This window comes from Brachionichthys hirsutus, unplaced genomic scaffold, assembly GCF_040956055.1.
Source record: "Brachionichthys hirsutus isolate HB-005 unplaced genomic scaffold, CSIRO-AGI_Bhir_v1 contig_202, whole genome shotgun sequence".
In the NCBI taxonomy this organism is placed as follows: Eukaryota; Metazoa; Chordata; class Actinopteri; order Lophiiformes; family Brachionichthyidae; genus Brachionichthys; species Brachionichthys hirsutus.
This window is the reverse complement of record NW_027180319.1, coordinates 632,546-655,210: the sequence shown is the minus strand read 5'-3', so window position 1 is coordinate 655,210 and position 22,665 is coordinate 632,546. Positions and strand designations below refer to the sequence as shown.

The window sequence follows — 22,665 nt, the reverse complement described above, 5'->3', positions numbered from 1 at the left end:
TGAACGGCGGCTCTCACATTTATTACATGTAATACAGCTTCACTCCAGAATTGCTGCTTTGGGACACACACAAACTGATGATGGCAGACAAACTCAGCAGCAACACAAAGTAGATGCAGCTTGAAACAATAACCTAATCATCATCGCAGTGCACACCGACTGAACTCGAGTGATCCTGCGTCATGTTTTTCTGGAAGCTTACTAAATCTCAATCTTCTTCTCCCCCAGTGAAGCCCCAACAGGTTCGGCCTGTATGCACAGCAGCAGGTAGCTTGTTGAGGGAGAGCTTATTTGTTATCGTTTTAGTCATTTATTTTTAGGAGGCAATAGACATCATGTTGTTTGGACTTAGGATCTCGATCCAGTAACCGTCAGGATCCTGAATGAAAGCCAAGCCTTGCATTTTACCTGAGAAAACAATAAGAGAAGGGAGGATACCAAACAAAGGAAAGTTCATTTCAAAATAAAGTTTTCATTTGTAAAGTTCAAATTTCTACAGGCGTATAACTAATTGCAGTAGTAAAATGAAAACATCTACAAGATAAATACGTATTTAATGTCACTACAAGAACCGACTGCTTTTCAGAGGTAGGAAAATGGAAAGGCGAGACATGTTTTTATACCACCTGCTGCTTTCCCTTCTTCCAATAAAAACTACAAAGCATCAGATCTGACCCGAAGGCTTTCTTCACATTTTATGGTTTCAGCCTCTGCACATTTTGAGTGCAGAAGTCAAGTAAAACAGGAAAGAAAGATCTGTTATTTATTTAACCCTCATAGCCATAAATAGATCTCACCATCATTGGGTTTCTTGACAAATGTGACTCCTTGCTCTTCAAACAACTTGCAGGCTTTGTAGACATCAGGAACAGCGATTCCAATGTGTCCTGTCAACAAAGAGGACACATTGTTGCCTTCCAAAACGTTTTTAATCGGTCTTTAGTGCTCATTTTTACAATCAGATAAGCAATCTTACCAAAGCCACGCGGATCCGAGTTTCCATTGTGATAAGACTGGCTCTCATCAGACTCCGAGCCCCAGTTACTGGGAGGCAAGACGGAAACCAGGACAAATGCAGCATTAGAGAAGGAGAGAAATGCAGATGAGAAAATATCAGTTGTCATTTTCGTAAAATTGTCGAGGACTGACAATGCTTCGGATTATTATGGTGGGAATATTGTACAGGAATGGTAAAATCATAGTTTTAACAATAGAATGTAATTCTGCACTGTCCCGTATGATGGCAATGCTGCAGCCAAATAACTGTGTGTCTTCTGTGTGGACACTTACTGTGTGAGCTCAATTGTGGCTCTTCTGGAGAAAGTCCAGGATGTCAGATCCTCCACATTTGTAGGAATCTCCTTTTTGTCCTCATAGCCCAAGAAGAAGAGAGAGAAACGCATGGAGGGAAAGTCAAACTTTTGCAGTAGCCTAAAAAAATTGGAGAGAGAGCGAGAGAAAGCACCACTTTAGTAAAAAAAACAAAAATGCGCTGCTCCCTAGTGCAACCCTCTGATGACAAGTGGACATTTCTAGCTCACAAAAGCTGAACCTCTTCGACGTAGAACATTCAGTGCACTCTTGCTTTGGCAAGTTAATGTTTTGATTAAATTAAAGTGACCTTAAATGTATATAATTATATTATATATTAATCCGAGAACCATTTTCAGTTTGCCGAGCTAAAGTTGAATCCCGATTTCTCACGTCATTCCGAGGATTCTGGTGTAGAAATCCAAGGATTTAACAGGATCTTTAACCCGCAGCATCGTCTGCTGCATCATGAAGTCCTGAAAAGCAACAGTTTTACAACACTTTAGATCAGGCGGTCTGCAGCAACATGAGACAAACACAAAGACAACACATTTGTTTGAAATTCAAAATGCTCCGTTTCGGTTCCGATGGCTGGACCCCAGTTCAACGAGAAAAAGCAGCAGCAAAGGGCATTCCATTCAATCATCCCGTCCACGTGAGAAACGCACGTCAATATGAACCAACTGAAGACATCAGACCTGCTAAGATGCTACTTTGTTTCCCATGCACTCTTGTTTACACACCACATCGAAGGCGATGCCGTCCTCGATGTTCCAGAAGTCTCAATTCAAAAGGTGATTTGCTAACTTTGCACATGCAGAAAGCAAATCCTGCAGCTTGGTCTGCCACACTATTACCTACACAGTTACATAATCGTACAAATTGATCCCATTGATTAGTATAAAAACTGGATAAAGATAAATGTCTTATTTTGATCCTATCCATGTCCTTTTCCACCGTTTCCCGTCCGACTGTATCTCAATGCACTTTAGCATCTTTAACCCTTAGAACTCCATAACTTTTTAATGAGCATCTCCGTGAACGTGAACATTATGGACCATTTAGTGACAGAAAAACACCACAGCGGGCACATTCTGGTTTTAATCCAGAACAAACCACAGAGCTCGATTAACCTTCGGGACGGCGTCCGTCAAATCTGCAGTAAAAATATCACCATCAAAACCATTAATAGAGCAAATGTACAGAAAGAAAATTCCATTATCCACCACACAACTCATTGAACATCAACCGATGGAGCAGTAACCACCATTATGTATTACTGAAGCTTTCAGATGAGAGCTCAATGACAGTGTTAATAATTAATAATAAATGTATCTCCTTCAAAAGGCGTGTTTCCATTATTCATCTGTGATCAGACTTCTTAAATATTGGTGGGGGGGGGGGAGGGGGGGAGAAGAACAATTAGATTGTTAATTGCAATGCAAGGGCTTTTTTGAAATGCTCCTCTTAGACAGGATGTTTGACTGTACTCGTACTGTAATACATACTGTTTGACTGTACTCGTACTGTAATACATGCTGCTGTTTGATTGTACTCGTACTGTAATACATGCTGCTGTTTGACTGTACTTGTACTGCTCTAACATTCTATCTAATAAAGTTATTCATATATTTGCAGTGTGTGTCTTTCACAGTTGGTGGTTATCTCTCTGGCTGGCGACTGCACCCCCCCCCCCACAGTGCTGCTACTCCAACAGGAGCAAAAATGTCACACACTGCTGCAACCATGGAGACATAGAGCATGCAGAGTTTTACTTATGGGTGCTCATGCTGCGGTTTCACTCGTAAATTATTGCAATCGACACCTTTTTTCGGCAGCAAATCAACCTTCTCCACTTCACACTATAGAATCTACTCACAAATATAAGTCAGCCTTCAGCAACCTGCTGACTAGGAAATACACAATTTTCAAAAAGAAATGGTCTCAAACGTGGTTCTTTTCTAGATCCCTCTAGTCAGTGTGGTTTCAGGAGCCAGCTGGGGCAGCGACAGTTCAACATTATGCATCTGTGATGTCTTTAGGATGCTGAGAACCTTCACTCAACGCTCCAACAGTATATTAAACTCAAAATGTGCTTCATAGTGAATGTGACTGAAAATGTTCACTAATATGAGTCAAAGGGTAAAACTTTCACACTTATTTTACCATTGTTTTGAGAAATTGAATTGAATAAATACATTTCTTTGTAAGGCAACCTCCATTTTTCATTGCTTAATTATAACATTCTTACAAGCTTGTCAAAACAATGCCATTTACTGCTTTTAATATTACGCAGAATTGCGCTCAGCCTTTTGGCCCGGCCCTCCAGAATACCTTCTGGTTCTCCAGCGGCTCACGGTTGCGCCACTGCCCACATTGGTCGTTCGCAGTCCCGCCTGCTTTTCGTCACCGCGTCACGTGTCTGGTTTTGGCCGCACCTTAAATCGCTAACTTAACACGGACCGTTCTGGAGATGCGAGCTTTCCGACTTTGCTTCCCACCAAGGTTCGGACAGAGTTTCCATACGGGAACGCTCTAGTTGGCTAAGCTAGCATAAAACAACCCCCCCTGGGTGTTTAGCATGAGACGTGGCACCGCTCGTAGCAGAATAATTCGTCATCGAGTGATCAAACACGTGTTGCTAGGAAACTCACCCTACCTTTGTAGCTGGATCCGCGTCTTTACAAGCCGCCGCCACCGCGTCGTCTGACAGACCTTTGTCGCTCATTTTCCCCTGACAGACGGTACAAACCTGGACCGCAGCTCGGACTGCACTGTCAGTCGGACAGGAAGTGATATTCCGCTGGGGGAGGACATTAACACGAACACTTCCGTTGATTTTCAGAATAAAGGACACAGCAGTAGGCCTGCGACAGTAATTGGCACCAGCCGTTGAGCACTGATTTGCATATTAACCAAAACACCCTGACGACTTTAACTCAAATTCAAATTCATTACTTCATGCAGCTTTAATAACCTTTCGGAACAGAAAAATAAAAAGCATTAATTTTGTTACTAGCTTCTTTTAATCATCCTATAAATATATGCTGCATGAGAAAGTATCACGCTTCACTTACTCTTTCGAAGAAGCAGCAATTTTATTTTGAAAATAAACAGAAGGCAAGGAATCTAACAAGTACTCCACAGATTCCTTACATGTATACCATTATTTTGCAATACAGACAATAAATGGCCAAATTTATTCATACCAAATTTTTCTGATGCTCATTCCATATTTATTTGGCATATTTTGAAATGACAACAATTATTACAGGTTAGACATGGGCAGTTTTAATACTCAATTGTTTTGCATCCCATTAATAAAAACCCCACCTATCAGATGTATAATAACAATGTTAACGTATGTTAGAAAAACCAAAAAAACGAAAGAAAAGAGGGGGACAGAGATGCAAAAAGACGACAATGTAGCACATCTCGCTCCAGAGGAGGATGTCTTTAGTAGCTGCGTCCAAACAGGGTGTAGAACTGGGCAAGCTCCTTGCCGCTGACACACATTTGACCAGGCTGAAGCGTCTTCAGGGGGGAAAAGGGGATACAGAGGCTCTTGGCACCCATAGATGGAGCTCCAGGCTCCAGGTCCCGGTCCCTACAGAATAACAAGGCATGAAAATAGCTTTTAAAGTTAAAATAATTTGGCCAAAGCTAAGTGGCATATGCCAGGTGTAACTAATATTTAGCATCTTGTATTTTCCAAATGAAAATCTTGATGTGACTGTCAATTCGACAAGAAATGACATGAAATGATAGACAAAAACTCCTCTGACTTCATAGTGTCTCTCTTCATATGTATATTTGATGGATACTGATGTTAAAATGCTGTACAACCATCATAAAAAATACGTAGGACATACTTGGCAGTGGTTGTCTTGATCCAATCCTCACACGGAATTTCACCACAGAACGGGATCTGGACAATCTATCAAGCAAAACGCGTATTATTCATCATTTACTCATGTGAGGACAGACATAGTGTGGGTTGCGTTACTCACCTTGCCCTTCTCCAACTCCTTCTGGAACTGTTCCATTGTGTCTGCAACCACCATGTTATTCTTAAAGTCATCTGAAGCTCTGAAAAGACGAACGTGGAACACATTTATGTTGACACCATGTCAGAACCTTGTATTCTCATTTACAGCTGGATCTTTCAAAGTCTTGCCACTTCATTGTTTTTAACAAAGTTACCCACAGCTGGTTGGGAAACACGTTGATGTTTAAAATGTACTAACTTTTTTTTAAACTGTGGGCAGCAGGAACAATATGTAAACATGAAACATTTTAGAAACAGAATGCAGTCCATTTGAATTTAGATACATTTGTTGGTTAGCTCTGCTCTCAAACAGACTCCGGAAGGAAAGGATCTGGCTTTGGAGCAAAAACACACCTTTTGCCATCTGAAATGTGCCATATTATTGTGATCTACTTATAACAATAGTAAAAAGATCACAAATGTCTCTTTATTTTGTATTTATCAATTTGTCGATGAATCCAAGCAGAGTTTCAAGTCTAGCCCCGATGCACAGTGCTGCACCCTACTTCTTAAACAGGTTGCTCTGGATGTCTTCCAACATGACGAGCAGCTCCTTCTCCACCTCAGCTTCTGGAATTGTGATCTTTGCACCAGAGTCTCTCCTCACTGCAACACACTGCCGCTGCTGCATGTCTTTAGGGCCCACTTCTAAACGGATAGGAACACCCTGGACAAGAAACACGGATCGAAACAATAAGCAGAAACTGTAAAGATATATGTAGCGACAAGTCCAGGCTGTTGATATTTACTAACTCTTATATTTTCCTACTCCGTTAACTGCTGCCATTTTATTCCTTACCTTCAGTTCCCAGTGGTTGAACTTCCAACCAGGGGAATAGTTGTCTCTGAGGTCGAGCTTTACCCTGATGCCTGCATCCTGCAGGCTGTTCAGGTATTTGGAGCATTGGGTCAACAAGGCCTCCTTCTCCTGCTCTGGCAGGGAAACGGTGATTCCACATGGGATGATGACAACCTGGAAAAGCAAAGACAAATTTGAACTCTTAAATTACATCCCAAAAAAATATTTGGAACATTTTAATTGTTATTATTTGTCCTTCTGTTAAAACATATCTACTGCACCTGCAGACAGGCCACCCTGGGTGGAAGTACAAGTCCCATGTTGTCTCCGTGGACCATAGTAAGGACTCCAATAGTCCTGGTTGTGATTCCCCAGGAGTTCTGGTAAGCCAGCTGTTTCTCGCCCGGGCTCTTTGGATCCTCAAACATGATCTCAAACATCTTGGAGAAATTCTGACCCAGATGGTGGGAAGTAGCACCCTGAGGAGACACAGAATAATGCCCAGGCCCAAATTACTTTTTAAAAATATTTTTTTTATTTAATATTTCTGTAAAATATAAATTCCAAGTGAAAAAAAAATCATGAAACAATTTCTATCTTTGCAGCTTCTTCAATTTCTGCAGCTCATTGAACATTCAACCATCATAAAAACGGGTTTGAAATCAAGTATAACATTTTGCTGGCCTCAAAATGAATGGATGATCAGTAAGGTAGTTTATTGGAGTACCTGAATGGCTCGGCCACTGGCAGAGATGAATGCTTCCACTGTGGTGGTGTAATCTCCTCCTGCAAACTGCTCCTTCTTGGTCTTCCTTCCCTTCACCACAGGGATTGCCATCAGCTCCTCATAAACCTTGGCGTAGAGATCCAGGATCTGAAGAACCTACACACAAATAATGTGTAAAGTACACATGCATGTACTTTTGTACCATGGGACATAGCTAAATACATACACGTTAGTGCTTTGAAAGTTCTACACTACTCAACACTGAAACAACAGCAGAGGCGTGCTTGTGGATACCTCCTCCTCTGCCTCTTCTTTGGTGGCAAAGGCTGAATGTCCCTCCTGCCACAGGAACTCTCTCGTCCTCAGGAAGGGCTGGGGATGTTTGAACTCCCATCTCTGGAGTGGGAAGTGTAGGAACCGAAGACGTGAGAAGAGGGAAAAAGAATTCAGGACTTTGAAAGACGTACGTTAGGAACTGGGAGTTAAGATGGCGTGAATGAAATTGTAGGAGGTTACTAACCACAACATTACACCACTGGTTGAGCTTTATTGGCAGGTCTCTGTGGGATTGAACCCATTTTGCATAGGCAGGGTACATCACTAAAGCAAACCAAAAGAGGACAAAAGGCTAAAAACCAAACATATCGGGCCAAATCAATGCAAACCGCTGCAGAGAAACATTATTTAGATGCACTTTATGCTACGTTTATGGGCATCTGCACTGATACACACAGACTGGTCTTCAACCAAAAGCCGTGTTTCACACCTGTCTCACTGGTGGGTCTGATAGCGACGGGCTCAGCCAGCTCTGTTTTTCCTGACCGCGTTACCCAGGCAACCTGAAGAAGTTCACAAAATCAAATTACATCATGCGGTTGTATTATTTTGACAGTCATCACATATGTGTCTTAACACAGCAGAGCGGACTTTTAATGCCTTGAATGCTGTAACACATGCATGCTCTCTCTCTCCTTTAGTGTTCATTCAATTTCTCTTTTTTTACCTCTGGAGCAAAGTTTTCAATGTGGGACTTCTCTTTATCGATGGCGGACTGAGAGACAAACATCGGAAAGTAGCAGTTCTCCACTCCCAGTTTCTTAATCTCCCGATCGAAGAAGTCTTTGATGGACTCCCAGATGGCGAAGGACCAGGGCCGCAGTACATAGCAGCCGCTAACATCGTAGTACTCAATCATCTCTGCTTTAGTGATGACCTGGAGGACACATTGGATTACATACAGATGCTTCAGATAAATGCAAACAACATTTAAACTCTTATCTAAACGTAGTAGCTTTGAATCTATTTAATTCACCTGCGAGTACCAGTCAGCGAGGTTCTCCTCTTTCTTGGCCTCTAACCCGAGCCTGTCGGAGACGAGCAAAGTTAGTCTGACGACAATGCAATTTTGAAGGATTGTTGTTTAGTCTAGTTTCTGGCCTCGTATTAAAGAATTAGTTACTCAAATGGTTTTGTATGTTTTGTCAGTACTGCCAAATTATAGTTGCAGAACAAATTGGGAAAATTACTGCAGCCTGAAGTGAAACCAGAAACAGGAAACGCAGGTACATAATGATTCCTGACTGCATACTACTAACACAATACACAGTCATTCCAAGTCCAGCCAAACATGCAACTGAAAATTCACATCACTATGTAGCCAGCAAACCAGCTCCTAAGTATCGAACAACAACGGTAGAGCCTCAACACGAAAGCACAATACTATAGCATGATCCCAATAATAGTCCTTATCCCAGGAACACAACTGTTTTGGTTTTATTATACCTTTTGCATCTCATAGCCTTCACTGTTCAGCTAAGCAGGTCTTCAGAATGAGGGTTGTGGGGGTTTGTGTGTGTTGATGAGACAAATGTGTTTGTTAGAAAAAAGAAAAAGAAACATGCAAAATATAAATATGTATATATTTATGCAAAGCAGCATTGCTACAGAGCAATCAGACTTCATCCTTGAGGCTGACAACAGATCAAAAGCACAAATCAAGCAGATGAAAAACACACCAGCCATTTAAACTCACCAAATAGGAATATAAAAAGGACAAAAAAAAACTCTTCAGTTGTTTATCTACAGCAGCAGAGGGTTGTGTTTACAGATGATCCATCTTCAGTGTCCACAAAACAAATCCCAGCTCTTCCCTCCGTCCTCATAAAGCTGCTGCATTTGTTTAAAGGCTAAAATATGCAACTCGTGGTTTGATGCAAACGATCCATCCACCGGTACGCAAAAACTAAACACCTCCATGCGGAACAACCGTCCGAATTAAATCAGTTTCCTTTAATATGATTAAAGCACAATTCTGAGAGAATAATTCGGTATGAAGCTTTTTATTAGACCAGACATTTTCACGCAGCTTCCAATCAATGTCAGTAAAAGAACCTAAAGTGGAACCAGTAGTAACTGTCTCGCCGTAGATCTGTTTTATCCAACAGATGATATCCATTTGTCTACGATATAGTTCCGTCTGCAGTCTGGCTGCACAGGAGGGATTAATATTAGTATTTCTACTAGTCACCGTATTTAGAATTAAGGATATAAACCTAATGTTTAAAAATTACGAGTTAAATAAAGGTACACTTCAAAGGTTTCAAAGTAGAAATCTATACTTCAGATGCAAAAAGTAAATAAAATAAAATTATGTTCCTCAATATCAATATTTGAATGACATTCACAGTATTAATATTAAGACTTATAATTTTGAGTGATATCAGGCATCAAGTATAAACATTGTGTTCGCTGCTTGAGACGAGTGGACTCACTTCTCCACTCCTCTGATCTGATCTGTTTCCAGTCTCTCACCGTGTTTGTTTCTTAGATCCTTGTCCATCTCCTGAGCCTCCTGAGGCATCCTTGCCTTGGCTTGCTTTTTCTCCTTTACCCTTCTTCCCTCCTCCTCCTCCTTGTTTCTCAGACTTATTCTCCCTCTCCTTGCGGTTTTTGTCTTCTCCTCCGGTGGCGCCGGCAGCAGTTACAGGCTTGTAATCTTGTCCAGTGAGCGTTTTGTACTTGGCCTTCAGGTCCAGAAGAGTCTTGATGGCTTCGTCCACCTGGTCCTGAAAAGGGAGGACAGTCACTTTTTCATCTCTCTTAGAGGTTTATTTATTTTCCAATCTGAATGGTTCCTTACCTTGGGGGCCTTTGTAACCTTTAGTTTCCGGACCACTTCTCCCTGAGTGGAAACCATCTCAAAGAGGCTGCTGTCAGAAGGAGCAGGGCTGTTCTGAACTGGGGCAGGTGCTTTCTGCACCGGGGCGGGGGCCTTCTGCACCGGGGCGGGGGCCTTCTGAACTGGGGCAGCTCCAGGCTTGTACTCCTGGCCTGTGACCTTTTTGTACTCAGTTTTCAAGGCGAGCAGCTGTTTCACTGCTGCGTCGATCTGGTCCTATCAACACAGGCACAAGGATTCAATTCATGTGAACTTAATACTGAAAGTTATTTAAATTATTATTAATTTAAAAAGCCAATTCTCCAAATTGCACTGGAAGTGCTAAGCTTTTCATTTTTTTTTCAGTGTTAGTGTATATTTTGTGTAATTAATATGCTAATTTGTTTATTTTAATGCTACTAATTAACCCATTCTTGGTCTACACTCTACACTTTGGAATAATTGCCCACTGAACATACGTGATTTGAATAGTAAAGTCTCTTTTAAATACCGCCTAAGGATGCACTATTTAAATATGTGAGTATGCAAATATTAAGCATGAATGTAATAACTTTTCTTAAACATTTCTGATGTTTATAATTTTATGTTTTATTGCTTTTAGATTATTATTGTTAAGTGAATTATGATTATCGTGTGTATTATGTTTTGTGTTGTCTTTCTATGTGGACCCCAGGAAGACTAGTTCGTCACTTTTGCGGCAGCTAATGGGGATCCTTTTAAACAATTAAACAATTATACTTCTTAGGAATTTCCTTTCTTGTATATTTTTCTGTGAGTTATCTCTCACATTTACATATAATAACAAAATCATACATATTGATTTATTTATCAAGATAATGTCACAAATAATCTGTAGTCTTGCTGTTACTGCAAAGATATTTTTATTGCCAGAGACTACAGAGGCTTCTCTAGATCAGTGAATGTGAAATCACTGCTACCTCTAAAAAACACAGCATTTTTCTGCAGCAGCAGCAGCGGCGGCTGCTGGAACAAGAAAGTTTACTTATTTTTTCCATAATTTTGTAACAAAGGAATCTGGCAGCTTGTTGCAGGCACTGTAAAAATCTGAAAATACTGGCATCAGATCTAAAATGTTTATATGCGACATTCCAGAAGCATAACTAACGAAGAAAAAAATATAGTAAAACTTCTATACCGACGGCATCAGAATACCTTTGGGGCTTTCTCAGACTTCAGTTTCCTCACAACATCACCCAGTTGTGTAACACGTTCATACAGGCATGACGGAGGACGGGAAGAGGACGAAGGGGAGGAGGAGGAAGAGAGGGAGGTCACAGGAGAAGGAGCAGAAGAAGCAAAATTGGAGGGGGCCATCCCTGGTTTGTAATCCTGATTGGTCTGCTTTCTAAACTCTGATTTGAGAGCGAGGAGCTGCTTCACTGCTGCATCAATCTGGTCCTGGTGCCATCAACAAACCAGGTTAGAGTTGAGAGTAGTTAGGGATAAACGTGACTGGCAGGCAAATGATGTGGTGACGTGACTAAGATGCAACAAATAATTTGGAACACTAGAAAGGAATGTCGATTCAGATAATTTCTAAAAAAATAATAATTGGACAAATGAAAAGGACATGCAACTGAATGAAAATCACCCAATAACGGGAGGGGTTGGGACATGAGAACTAAATGGACACACAGACTTGAACAGTAACCGGACAAATGAAATCCAGGTACCTTTGGTGCCTTCTCTGCCTTCAGCTTCCTGACCATCTCACCCTGTTGTGCCACATGGTGATAGAGGTCAGAAGACAAGGAAGAGCAAAGGGAGGAGCAGGAGGAGAGGGATGTCACAGGAGAAGGATCAGAGGGAGCAAGAGAGGAAGGGGCCATCCCTGGTTTGTAATCTTGGCCGGTCAGCTTTTTAAACTCTGCCTTGAGAGCGAGGAGCTGCTTCACTGCTGCTTCAATCTGGTCCTGGTGCCATCAACAAACCATCTTATAGGTGTTGGTAGTTAGAGTCTGGCATGCAAATGGTGCAGGGGCATGACTAATGATGGGACAAATCACTTGGGACACGAGCAGGGAATGTCTACTCAAAAAACTTTGAAGCACGAATTCACTGGACAAGGCTTTACTTCTCAGGACGTCAGCATCAAATGGAGACACAGATGTGGCCATGAATAGTAACTGCACAAACACGAGGGTACCTTTGGTGCCTGCTCCACCTTCAGCTTCCTGACCAGCTCACCCTGCTGAGCAACAGGGGCATGAGGGCAGGAGGCGGGGCCTGTTGGTACAGTGGATGGAGCTGGATCAGAAGTAGGAGGAGTCATGCCTGGCTTGTAGTCCATACCAGTCAGCGTCTTAAATTGTGCCTATGGAAAGAGAGAGATCAAATGAGACGACAAGACATTAGAAACATGTGTCTTTATCTGGGCTTGACTGTATCGTAATGGAGCAGGTGTACCTTTAAAGAAAGCAGCTGCTGAACTGCCTTGTCCACCTGGTCTTTAGGAGACTTCTCGGTCTTTAACTGACGGACAGTTCCACCTTGAGCTACAATGCTTGAAAGCAAATCACCAGCTGAGGCCGAGGAAGGCGCTGGGGCTGAGGTTGAGGCAGCTTTAGAAGGAGCAGCAGGCTACAGTGAGAGATAAGACCGATTTTGAGACAGAGAAAAAGACAAATACATTGGTGGTACAGGTGGGCCATGACTGAGAAGCTACTCCTTTCTTCTAAACCTGAAGCAGCGTTTAAATTTGTGATATTGGACTATTCAAATACAATTTGATTTTGCAGTCAAGTGGATCAACTGTGACATGACATCTAACAAAGTTCAGCAACCTCTTTGTTCCAACCCGAAGCCTGAACAGCCTTGAAGGAGAGAAAACCTTTCTGCATCTGCCTCGATGCCAGTCGTCCAACTGAGATTGGAAATTTCACATACTCAACTAGTTTAAGCACAGAAACAAAACATTTCAGTGTAGAAGTGTCTAACAAAACTCACCGCACTGTTTGAGGCCTGATTCTTGCTCTTGTCCTTGGATCCAGCAGTTGGCATCTCCTTGACATGCCCATCAGGAATGTAGAACAGGATACAGGGACTCTCCTGACAGCTGTGAGGACTGTGGACATTTAAGATGTTAGACATGGACAGTCAGGCAATCGTTACAGCCAGACATCTTATATCGGTACTGCGCAGGTGTTTCCTTATACTCTCTTTCTTCCCACCTGACTGCTTCATAGGGCTGGTCACAGATGAAGAAGCCTCGTCTCTGGAGCTGAATCATGTCTCCTTTCTTCAGGTTCTTCAGACATGGATCTCCAAGCATTTTCTCCTCCGACTGAGAGAGTGAAAATGACACAGAGTCAACAAGATTTAAAAATAACTCGGGCGACGCTGCCGTTTGAGAATACAAACCTTGCTGTTTTTATTAATGTAGTCTTTAAAGTTGTCGTCTTTGGCGATGACTGCTTTGGTGATGAGGGGCTGGTAGTTGATGCAGATGGCGGGCAGCAGAGGGGCGTTGTTGGTGTCGGCCAGCCAAGTGATCTTTGTTGTTTTCTTGTAATCCTTGTTCTCCAGGTTCAGGCGAGCCTCCATGGATGCAACCTTACCATCAGCCCCCCTGAACGGTAGAGTAAGAAGGCAGACACGCGTTATTTTAGAGTGACTCCACGTGATTCTCAGTAATAATACGGATTAACTGACTAATAATCCTACGTACTTGTTGATCTTGGTGATGATGAGGTTGCCCCAGTTGATGAAGGTGACCATCTCTCCCTCAGAGAATGTCTCAGCATCGGCTCCTTCAACAAACACTCTGGGTCCATACCAGACCTCTTTCGTGCCCACTTCTGGATTCTGGGTGAACACAGAAATTCTACATTTGAGGATTTAGAATAAAATATCTGATTCATTAAAAAAAATTAGGAACCAATTACGAATCAAAAGATGAATGTGTGGCCCCAAATCTCATCTCTGTTTTAGTGAAGACAGTATCATTTATAACTACAGCAGTGTCAGACCGAGGAAAGCATTGCCTGCATTGATGGATGCTGAACTGAACGATTGGTGAATGAAGTGAGCATTAGAAGGATCAAAGACAGCGCTCTAACCTTTGGGTGCTTGGCCACTTCCTTCATCTCCTCTGTAGCCTCTGGGACAGAAACAGGCACCACGTAGGAGCCGGAGAGGGCCGTGAACCTGGGTGCGACCGGATCGATAACCTAACACACACACACAAAGGTCAGTAAATGGAAAGGCAGACTAATTGAAAGTGCAAAGAAGAAAATAATGTGACTTTATCATAAACTGACCAACTACAACAGAAATAGATTTATTTTTTAAATAGGAAGGAAGAAATGAACAAAGTATGAGACACAAGCAGAAAGATGAGTTGAAAAAGAAAAGCGGATGTAATAACGCATGAGAAGGAACGAGCCTTTCTTCAGATGGGGTTTAGAGCCGCCACCAACGTTCACTGTTTTACCAGCCAGCTCAAGGCCAAAAAGGTTATCGATGATAAACATCAGAACAAGCAGAAATACAAGTAGAGAAGTAGAGATTAACAGAAAGCCTTATAATAATAATGATGATGGAATGAAAAGCTCAGCATCCTCTGACTCGCTATGAAACCTGCAAAAGTAACAAATCCTTTAGCTGCTTATTGTACAAACTGCCCCGCTGCTTAAAATCAACAGTGTTTGTGTCTGATCGTGATACCACAGACTCAAAAACATCTCGTGTGGCCTGTTTACAGCGAGGCTACATCTTATATACAGTACTCTTCATAGGATGATTATCAGTAAAGAACATTTTGACAGACTTCTGACCGATAAGTGTTTGTGATGATGATTTTAGAAACAAAAGCGCACCGTTAATAGAACATATGAAGAAGTCAAATGGATAAAGTGGACATGACCATTAATTTCCCATTTAAACATCTACAAGGGACTAAAGGATGAAGGAGGTGAACAGAAAGGAAAATGAAGATGATTTAAAGCAGGTGAAATTTATGGGTATTTTTAAATAAAGTTTGCCATTCATGTAAACCACATAGTAAAGATTTAAATTTCAGTTTAGAACATTCAACCTTATCCTCTTGGGTTTAAAATCAACCTAATCCACCGATTATTAGATTAGATCACAAATTATGAATCAAACTGGCCACAACATTTCTTAAATAAAAATATTCTGACATCCTTCTCCTCTCTGCAGACATTAGTTTACACCAAAAGTCCCACTGATTATTGTGGCGTCACAAATTATGTTTTAACGATTTAACTCACAATAGAGCAAACCACTCACATCAGCAGGGATGCAGAAACGCAGGCAATGAAATCAGCAAACAGGAAAAGAAATATAGAAACATAAATTATTTAATCATACTCTTTCATGAATTTTCTGCCATTACTGTATACAAGATCCTTGATTTGCTGCGCCCTCTAAATGTCAGATAAAAAAAAACAGCATATCCACATATGTGATTGTTTTTGTACTTGATATAATCTGAAATCTTTCTGGCTGGTGAATAGTGAGTGGCACTTGGTGGACAAAGCAGCCCATCATGAAAGCAGGAAGAGGGTGGAGGAGTACCTTCAGACAGCTAACGGGCAGCTTGGAAACAGAAGAGTGAGACGCTATTTAATGTCAGATACAGAGAGAGGGAGACAAACATTTAAACAGAATGGACTGTTGACAGAATTTCCTGTCATTGCGTTGACCTTGATATATTGTCAAATCCTCCTGTTTTTGGCTCTCGCATGTTTTCTTATTGCACTAGTACTGGAAGAAAACCCTCAACTCCAACTGTGATGTTTACAAATTTGACAGAAAAAAAAACGCAATTTACTTTAATAATAAATTACAAATCGTAACTATGTGCTATAAGAAGCCAATGATCACTTTTTCTGTTGCCCAACAAACCAAAATGGAAGCAAACAGAAATGCCCAACTTAAGAGAAGCATAAAATGAGAAGTGTCAGCAGCATGAGTAAGTCCGATGAGGTTTCTAAAATTAGCTTATACTGCAAAGTACACCGCAGATCAAATCTAAACTCGTATTTAGTAACTCGTTAATTAAAACCCGCTTCAGCTACAACTGAGTCAACAAGACTTTGTTACACTTTTCTCATTGTTTTACTGCAACTTTTAAAAGTAGTTGCTTATATTTGTGTCTCTTTACTCAACAACCGCTCCCATTAAACACATATGAGAGAGTAATGATATCATGATCCATCAGGAAAACTGTGGGATTGATTCGACTTTCAAATACTGGAATAGTCATTCAATTACATTTTTAAAAAGAAATGACTAGTATACAGTACACCACTTTAATTTCTTCTAATTACTCCCACCAGGCGGTGGCAGTAATCAACTCACAGGCTGCTATGAACAAAGGAAGAACACACGATGGGACCAGGCAGAACGCAGAAACACACTAGAACCGTCAAAACTCTGGGATGCTTTCCCAAAAATAAAAGCAAATCAGTGGCCGAGTCATACTGAGACGACTGAAGAGTGTCCTCTTGTGGCCCACCATTATGCAAATCGTGTTGACCTTATTTCTCATAACCATTCATGCTTGTCTCAAAAGTAAGAAGATTAAAAAAATAGTGCAGCTTCACAAAAACTAGCAGCTAGATTTCAAGTGTGCACTGGAGTCGAAGAGTTTCCTGCAAAACAGTCCTGGGAGTGCTTTAAAACAAATAGTTAATGAAGGGTTTCTGTCCTCAGACACGACAAAAGGCTTTTGAGTGAAAAATATTTAGCGTATGTGTACCGCAGTATCTCTCACCGAGTAGACCGGAGAGTATCTCCACGAGATTAATGTATCCCTTAGCTTCAGGGATGAAGCAGCAGGGGCCAGCAACGAAAGCCACACAGAGGAAGCAACATGGATGCCAACTGATGTGAAATGAAGCAGAGGTTTAATTCATGAGGTTCTCCATGTTACTGAGGGTGATATGGAGGATAACGATGGGTGACGAAGAAAGAAACCAGGTAGCAAAATGAAAGGTTGAACAGAATGAAAAGAGCAATGCAAAAAGAAGCCATGCCAGCACAGAACCTCAGAGTAACTCAAGCTTGTTACATATTTGTTCATTCATACAGGAAGTCGTCGACTCCTGTCCGTTTAACTTTACGACCGCGCCAGTTACGACATACCGGAAAGCGGGCGAATTGAGTTAACTGGCATCGAGCGTACGGCGGTTTTGGCCCCAGCTCCTGGCAGCGCCGGCTCGCCCACGATGTCTACCAAGAGGAAATTGTCCCCATCGACTCCGCAGCATAATATACCAAATTTAACACGGGCCGACTTACAACCGGTCCCTCGGAAACAAACGCGGTTCTCAGTCGACGACGACCGGCATTCATTTTCTCTTACGTATAAACTAGTTCAATCAAACTGAGAAGTTGCTCTTATCCTTGAAAAATGACATCTATGATCTAACCCTAGTCTTTAACTCAGTGGTCTGTAGGACAACTTAAAATATTGGACATTCATTTGTCTTAGTGTTACAACAACAAGCATTGCTTAAACAAAAAGGAGCCAAACTTGAACTCAGAATCATTTCCCCACTATTCAAGCAAAAAGCCAGTTTCAGACATTTAAGCCGAGATGCAAGTTTGTCAAGGAGGGAAATGTACCTTCTTATTGAAAGCCCAGATCTTGTCCCACTCCATATTCACCACCGACCTGGATCCACCCTGGAAAGGATCGTAAGAGAGCACTTTTAAATGATACAAAATGTAATCTATTAATTTTAATACAGTGACTAATTATTAATCCATTAATGATGATTTCAAATTCTCGTGATATGGTTAGACTTCACGTCCCATCATGGGACTATTGTCTTTATACGAAATAACAGCCAAACTAAGCTGCCTCGGTAGAGGTACTGTACAGTTGCGTGTGAAAGTGAAAAACATTTGATCGGCTGAATGTCTTTTCAGTCCACTCATCACGTCATTTCCTTTCCTTGGGCAGAGTGGAGAGTCGACCACCTCCCATAAACTCGTCATAAAGCCCTTTCTTTGCTCCTGTTCCCTGCTCATCTCCATCTACGGCAGATTTACCTGGGCTGCTATGAACTGTTTCAGACCTTCAACAGTCATTCCTCTCCTCAGGACTCCTCTGACAGTGGGAAAGCGGGGATCATCCCTGGATGATGATTTGAGAAAAATTAACATGGCAGTGCTGAGTTGTTCGAATGAAAATGAAAAAGTGAAGCGCTGGAGGAATACGTTGAGAATTAAGGGCAGGGCGATGGAAAGGATGCTGGAAAAGCTAAAAGCAATAGCCACCTCATATGTTCAGTGCAAGTCATCACATAAACCTACCATCCATCGACGTATCCCTGCTCAACAAACCAGGTGAGCTTCCTCTTGGACAGCACCGTGTTGTTGAGATTGAGCCGGGCGTACTCCCAGATGTAAGGCTTCCTGAGGCGCAGGGCATTGATTATCCAATAGAATTGCTCGTCGCGGTCGTGGTACTCGGTGGTCCTGAGGGCGTGGGTCACCCCCTCCAAACTGTCCACAATGGGACAGGCAAAGTCGTATGTTGGGTATACTCTGGAAGAGAGAGTCGGGATCGTTTTAACAGCTTCAAGAATACTGGCCGGTATTTGACACCAATAGGTAATGGGCAAGTTGTTGCCATTTTTATTATTCACAACTAATAACCTCGATTCCCTTCCTAGGGCTCATTAAATTCACATACTTGTATGTGGTTCCAGTGCGGGGATGGGGCGCGTTCTTGCAGCGGAAAAGGGTGGGATCTCTCAGGCAGCCGTTGTTGGAGTTCATGTCAATCTTAGCCCGCATACAGCAAGTCTGACCAAGCACTGACCCAGCTTTCATCTCCTCCCACATCTTCATGTTCTGTTCCAGCGCTACACAGGACAGAGAGGTGCGACTCAACAATAAGCGTTCAGCGTGAATATTCACCGCGACTCAATCACGTCACGCTTCCCGGGCATACTGTTTTTTCTGCATTTGGACTCGAAGCGCTGCTCCCTCTCCTGCTTCATTCGCTCGGGAGGCGTGTCATCGATGTAGGACTTCCCCTCCGACAGCAGCTGTTCACCAAACTGCAAGATGACGGGAAAGCTATCGCTGGTGTAGGTGAACTGGTCTGGGTGGATCTGGAGCATGGCCAGATCTTCAAGGATCACCTAAGAAAATAGAAATACATGTAAAGGTTAGAAGGCCATTTCTATCACACTTTATATAATTATATTATTCTCTTTGCTCTGAGATCTGCGTTACCCTCTCAAAGTCCTCTTTTTCTTTCTCAGGATTGGTGTCATCAAACCGCATGACGAGCTTGCCTTTAAATGTAAGCTGGTAGTGCTGATTGAGCAGAGCAGCCTTAGCGTGGCCGATGTGCAGGTATCTAGCCAGACAGAGACAGAAGAATAAAAAGGCTACAGTTTTACATTTACAAACTGGGTGACAGTGTAGAATCGGTGCTTTCTTCTAATCCTCAGATCAAGTCTTACCCGCTGGCCTCGGGAGGGAATCGAACCACCACTTTTCCCATCTCTGCCCCTGGCAAATCCACAAACTTACCAAGATCCTGCTTCTTGTCACCTGACTGCCAACCAAAGACACGAAAAACCGGTATAAAACCGTACAGCTTTCATGTTGGTCTTTAATGCTCCTCCTTTACCCTCAAAAAAGTTACAGTTGAAAAGCGTTACAACTAAGACAACGACCAAGACACCCGTCAAGATAGTTGTGGTTTTATCAGATTCGCTTTAGCTACACGCCAACAGCCAATGCAGTTTCTGTTAACAAGCAACATAGTTTTGCTTAAGGTATTCAGTATAATCATCATAAAATAAAATTATACTCACATCGGATTTACCCATTAGATTTTTCTTTGAGGAGTACTTGTTCCCCACAGATGTGAAGGGAACCTGTGAGCTCAGGAAGAAGAACCAGCGACTAACATGGGTGCAGGACTTGCCTCGACTTGGCCAGTCTCCATGACCTGCAGAGAAACAAGCACAACTCGTAATGCTGCATTTCAACTTCAGTTCATCTGCAGATATTCCACTTGAGAAAAACAAAAAGCAGACAAGACCTTTGAGGGCAGCCCAGACCGACAGGTCGGCCAGGGTGACGGCACGTCCAACCAGGAAGGTCCGTAGGGAAAGGGCTCCATCAAGTTCCCCCAGCGCCTCAGTCAAAGCAGACTGACCACACAGGCGCTGAGAACTGAACTCCAGCCAGTGGTCGACCTGAAGACACCAGATACTGAGGATCTGGATTGTGAAACTATCACAGAGTGCACGTCACACACACAAACCTCAGCTTGCTCCATCGTGTTTGCTCCATAGAGGCCGAAAGCAGGAGCCACCCGAGCCAAATACCGACTGATGGAGTTAGAGTCCCCGAACTGGATGTCACTGCAGGAGGTTGAGAAAACAGTCGAGACGAATGATAATAAAGAAAAGTCAATAAATCACACAAGTTAAAGTGCAACAATGAAACACAGTTTTAGGTTTCTGGAGCACACTGTTAAGATGCGGCCTACTCTGAGACATGAAGTTGAGTGTCTCTGCCTTCTTCCACTGATACTTGGACAGCGTCCTTCACATGCTCTGCTGCCAGGAGAGCCCCTGCAGGAGATAGGAGGAAGGGTTTCATTGTGAGTCTTCATAAACATACTGAACAGTCTAAATCAGCTTCAGTAAAACTTTCGTCTTCAGTCCAGACTAACTGTAGGGGCCAAGTTACATTAAAATATGCTAAATCATAAAAGTGTTAAATCTGTTAAAGTAATCTGATTTACTTTACGTGGCTTTATTGTTGAAAGCAGTACGATATTGTTGTCACTGTCACTTTAAGAGAGAGTTCTTAATTGATCTAGGGTTCTAGGAGGAACTGAGGCACACGGTCTCTTTACCATTGTAGTTCAATAAGTCGGAAGACTTAACTGTGAATGATCCAGTAAAATTGTTGAACAGAAAGGAGCCTGATTTTCAATTTTACTTTTTCTGCATTGTTTGGATACAAGCGAGTAAACCAAGGCTGTCTGATCCTCAACCTGCCACACTAACCATTGTTTATCAGATGACGGACATTACGGTTAGAGAACCTGTTGAACTGGCCCTCCAGTCTTCAACATTATTCTGATAAAAGTATTAACCTTTCTAACGCATCCGTACTTGTATATTTTGTCCGACAGCCTGCTTTGTCATTTTCAGAATCTTAGCATGTTGACTGTATTAAAATGCTTGCAACACATTCTAAGACCTCTTTCAGACAATCCATACACAGATCTGCCTCAAAGTTTGATTAACCCTTCATTGGCCAAGAATCCACCCCACCCCCCCTAAGATATCTTGTACGTAAACAAACAACTTCTCCTTAGAGCTAAAAGCTCCGATCAGCTTTACCACTTCATAGCAAGCATTTCAACGTGCTTGCATCAGACTGCTACATTCACCGCGACCGCAAAAGCGCTGTTTAGCTCCTAACCGCCGTCTATTGAACAAACACAGTTAACGCGTGCACGATTACAATACGTTTTACAATACAATTACAGATATATTTTAGCAACATGTAATCCTGCATATGACTAAACATACCCACCCAGCTGAGCTAACTTACATTAGCTAACGTCAACGAGTGAAATGTCCATAATTTACAAGGTTAATGTTTCCTGTGCCAATTTCATAAAGTTATTTTTGCATAATGAAGCATATTTATAACTATCCCACTGCAGCGCATGGAAGTTATAATGTAAAACTGAATGCACGCTGGTGCCATTAAGACCACATGTTGTGGTTTGACATGCCACGACGACAAGCAAGCTAACTTTAGCTTTTAGCTGTAATTGACGCGAACGACAACCTAAATGATCATTTTTGGAGCTGCGGCTTACCTAAAGGCGGGTTGGTCGTGTTGATAATGAGTTTTAACGCCATATTGGGAAATTCGTTTTCCAAACGGGGTGAAGCCTTTTCACTGTTCACTGTTCACTGACAGCCGAGAGCGCCCTCCAGCCCAGGAACCGGTACCAGAGCAGCGACGTGATGCAACTTCCGTTTCGTTTTGTGATTAGCGCCTTATTGCCGCAACACTGCCGCCTACTGTACAAAGGGGATATCTACTTGTCCTGATTTGAAGGACGTCGGTGGTTCTTCTTCTGCACTTCCAATTTCGGAATTCTTGAAAAACTCTATCTCGACGAGAGAAATGTTTGGCGCTGCCTAAAATGTGACAATTCCATAATTTTCCTGTGTTGCTACACTAGTTTATTTTCACAATATATTTTAATGCATTCTTGTATTTTTATTCTCTTATTTTTTTTTGCACATGTTCCTTTACAATATATTCTTTATGCATATTTAAAAATATTTTTCTTTGCTTTTTATTTTTCATTTTGATTGTCATCATATCAGCATACGATATGTGGGATCTAGCCTTAACGCTGCTAGATTATTTTGTTCAGGGCATTGCTCAAGATCAGTTTTGTTATTCTCATATCTTGTAAACTATCTATTCTACATTTACTAATTTTACACACACACACACACACACGCACACGCGCGCGCACACACGTAAATTGGACAGGATATGTTGATGTGAGTTTTGCTCAGTCCCAGGGGGAAAATAATGTA

At 42.0% G+C, this 22,665-nt stretch overlaps 2 protein-coding genes across 3 annotated transcripts; both read right to left on the bottom strand.

Moving 5' to 3' along the window:
* LOC137912628 (lactoylglutathione lyase-like) lies at positions 1-4,103 on the bottom strand. 2 transcript variants are annotated; one of them, XM_068756764.1, is made up of 6 exons: positions 3,971-4,103; positions 1,705-1,787; positions 1,291-1,431; positions 977-1,044; positions 798-887; positions 1-408 (listed from the first exon to the last, which is right to left on the bottom strand). In XM_068756764.1, exons 1-6 carry the CDS (start codon positions 4,037-4,039, stop codon positions 317-319), a joined length of 543 nt encoding a protein of 180 aa, XP_068612865.1. In that variant the 5' UTR covers positions 4,040-4,103; the 3' UTR covers positions 1-316. The 2 variants fall into 2 exon arrangements, with proteins under 2 accessions (XP_068612865.1, XP_068612866.1); XM_068756765.1 differs by having other exon boundaries at positions 3,966-4,093.
* A 421-nt stretch (positions 4,104-4,524) lies between these two features.
* LOC137912619 (bifunctional glutamate/proline--tRNA ligase-like) lies at positions 4,525-22,053 on the bottom strand. Its single transcript, XM_068756757.1, has 35 exons — positions 21,927-22,053; positions 20,574-20,658; positions 20,346-20,445; positions 20,121-20,277; positions 19,887-20,027; positions 19,534-19,624; positions 19,301-19,427; positions 19,014-19,206; positions 18,753-18,924; positions 18,371-18,604; positions 18,107-18,191; positions 17,678-17,737; positions 14,143-14,253; positions 13,752-13,888; positions 13,445-13,652; positions 13,255-13,367; positions 13,022-13,148; positions 12,491-12,664; positions 12,231-12,398; positions 11,758-11,997; positions 11,237-11,482; positions 10,025-10,279; positions 9,697-9,950; positions 8,198-8,249; positions 7,889-8,098; positions 7,652-7,724; positions 7,406-7,485; positions 7,180-7,281; positions 6,886-7,041; positions 6,440-6,637; positions 6,159-6,332; positions 5,866-6,026; positions 5,322-5,400; positions 5,184-5,248; positions 4,525-4,918 (listed from the first exon to the last, which is right to left on the bottom strand). Exons 1-35 carry the CDS (start codon positions 21,967-21,969, stop codon positions 4,768-4,770), a joined length of 5,022 nt encoding a protein of 1,673 aa, XP_068612858.1. The 5' UTR covers positions 21,970-22,053; the 3' UTR covers positions 4,525-4,767.
* Positions 22,054-22,665: the final 612 nt, after the last annotated feature.

Excerpts from the sequence above, each read along its gene's own strand:
- LOC137912628 (XM_068756764.1), bottom strand. The coding sequence starts at position 4,039 with ATGAGCGACAAAGGTCTGTCAGACGACGCGGTGGCGGCGGCTTGTAAA. Across the intron at positions 1,045-1,290 it reads GCCACAATTGAGCTCACACA|TAACTGGGGCTCGGAGTCTG; the intron begins GTAAGTGTCCAC and ends CTTGCCTCCCAG. Across the intron at positions 888-976 it reads CTCGGATCCGCGTGGCTTTG|GACACATTGGAATCGCTGTT; the intron begins GTAAGATTGCTT and ends CTTTGTTGACAG.
- LOC137912619 (XM_068756757.1), bottom strand. The coding sequence starts at position 21,969 with ATGGCGTTAAAACTCATTATCAACACGACCAACCCGCCTTTAG. Across the intron at positions 6,333-6,439 it reads CCAGGGTGGCCTGTCTGCAG|GTTGTCATCATCCCATGTGG; the intron begins GTGCAGTAGATA and ends TTGCTTTTCCAG. Across the intron at positions 4,919-5,183 it reads ATCAAGACAACCACTGCCAA|GGACCGGGACCTGGAGCCTG; the intron begins GTATGTCCTACG and ends GTTATTCTGTAG.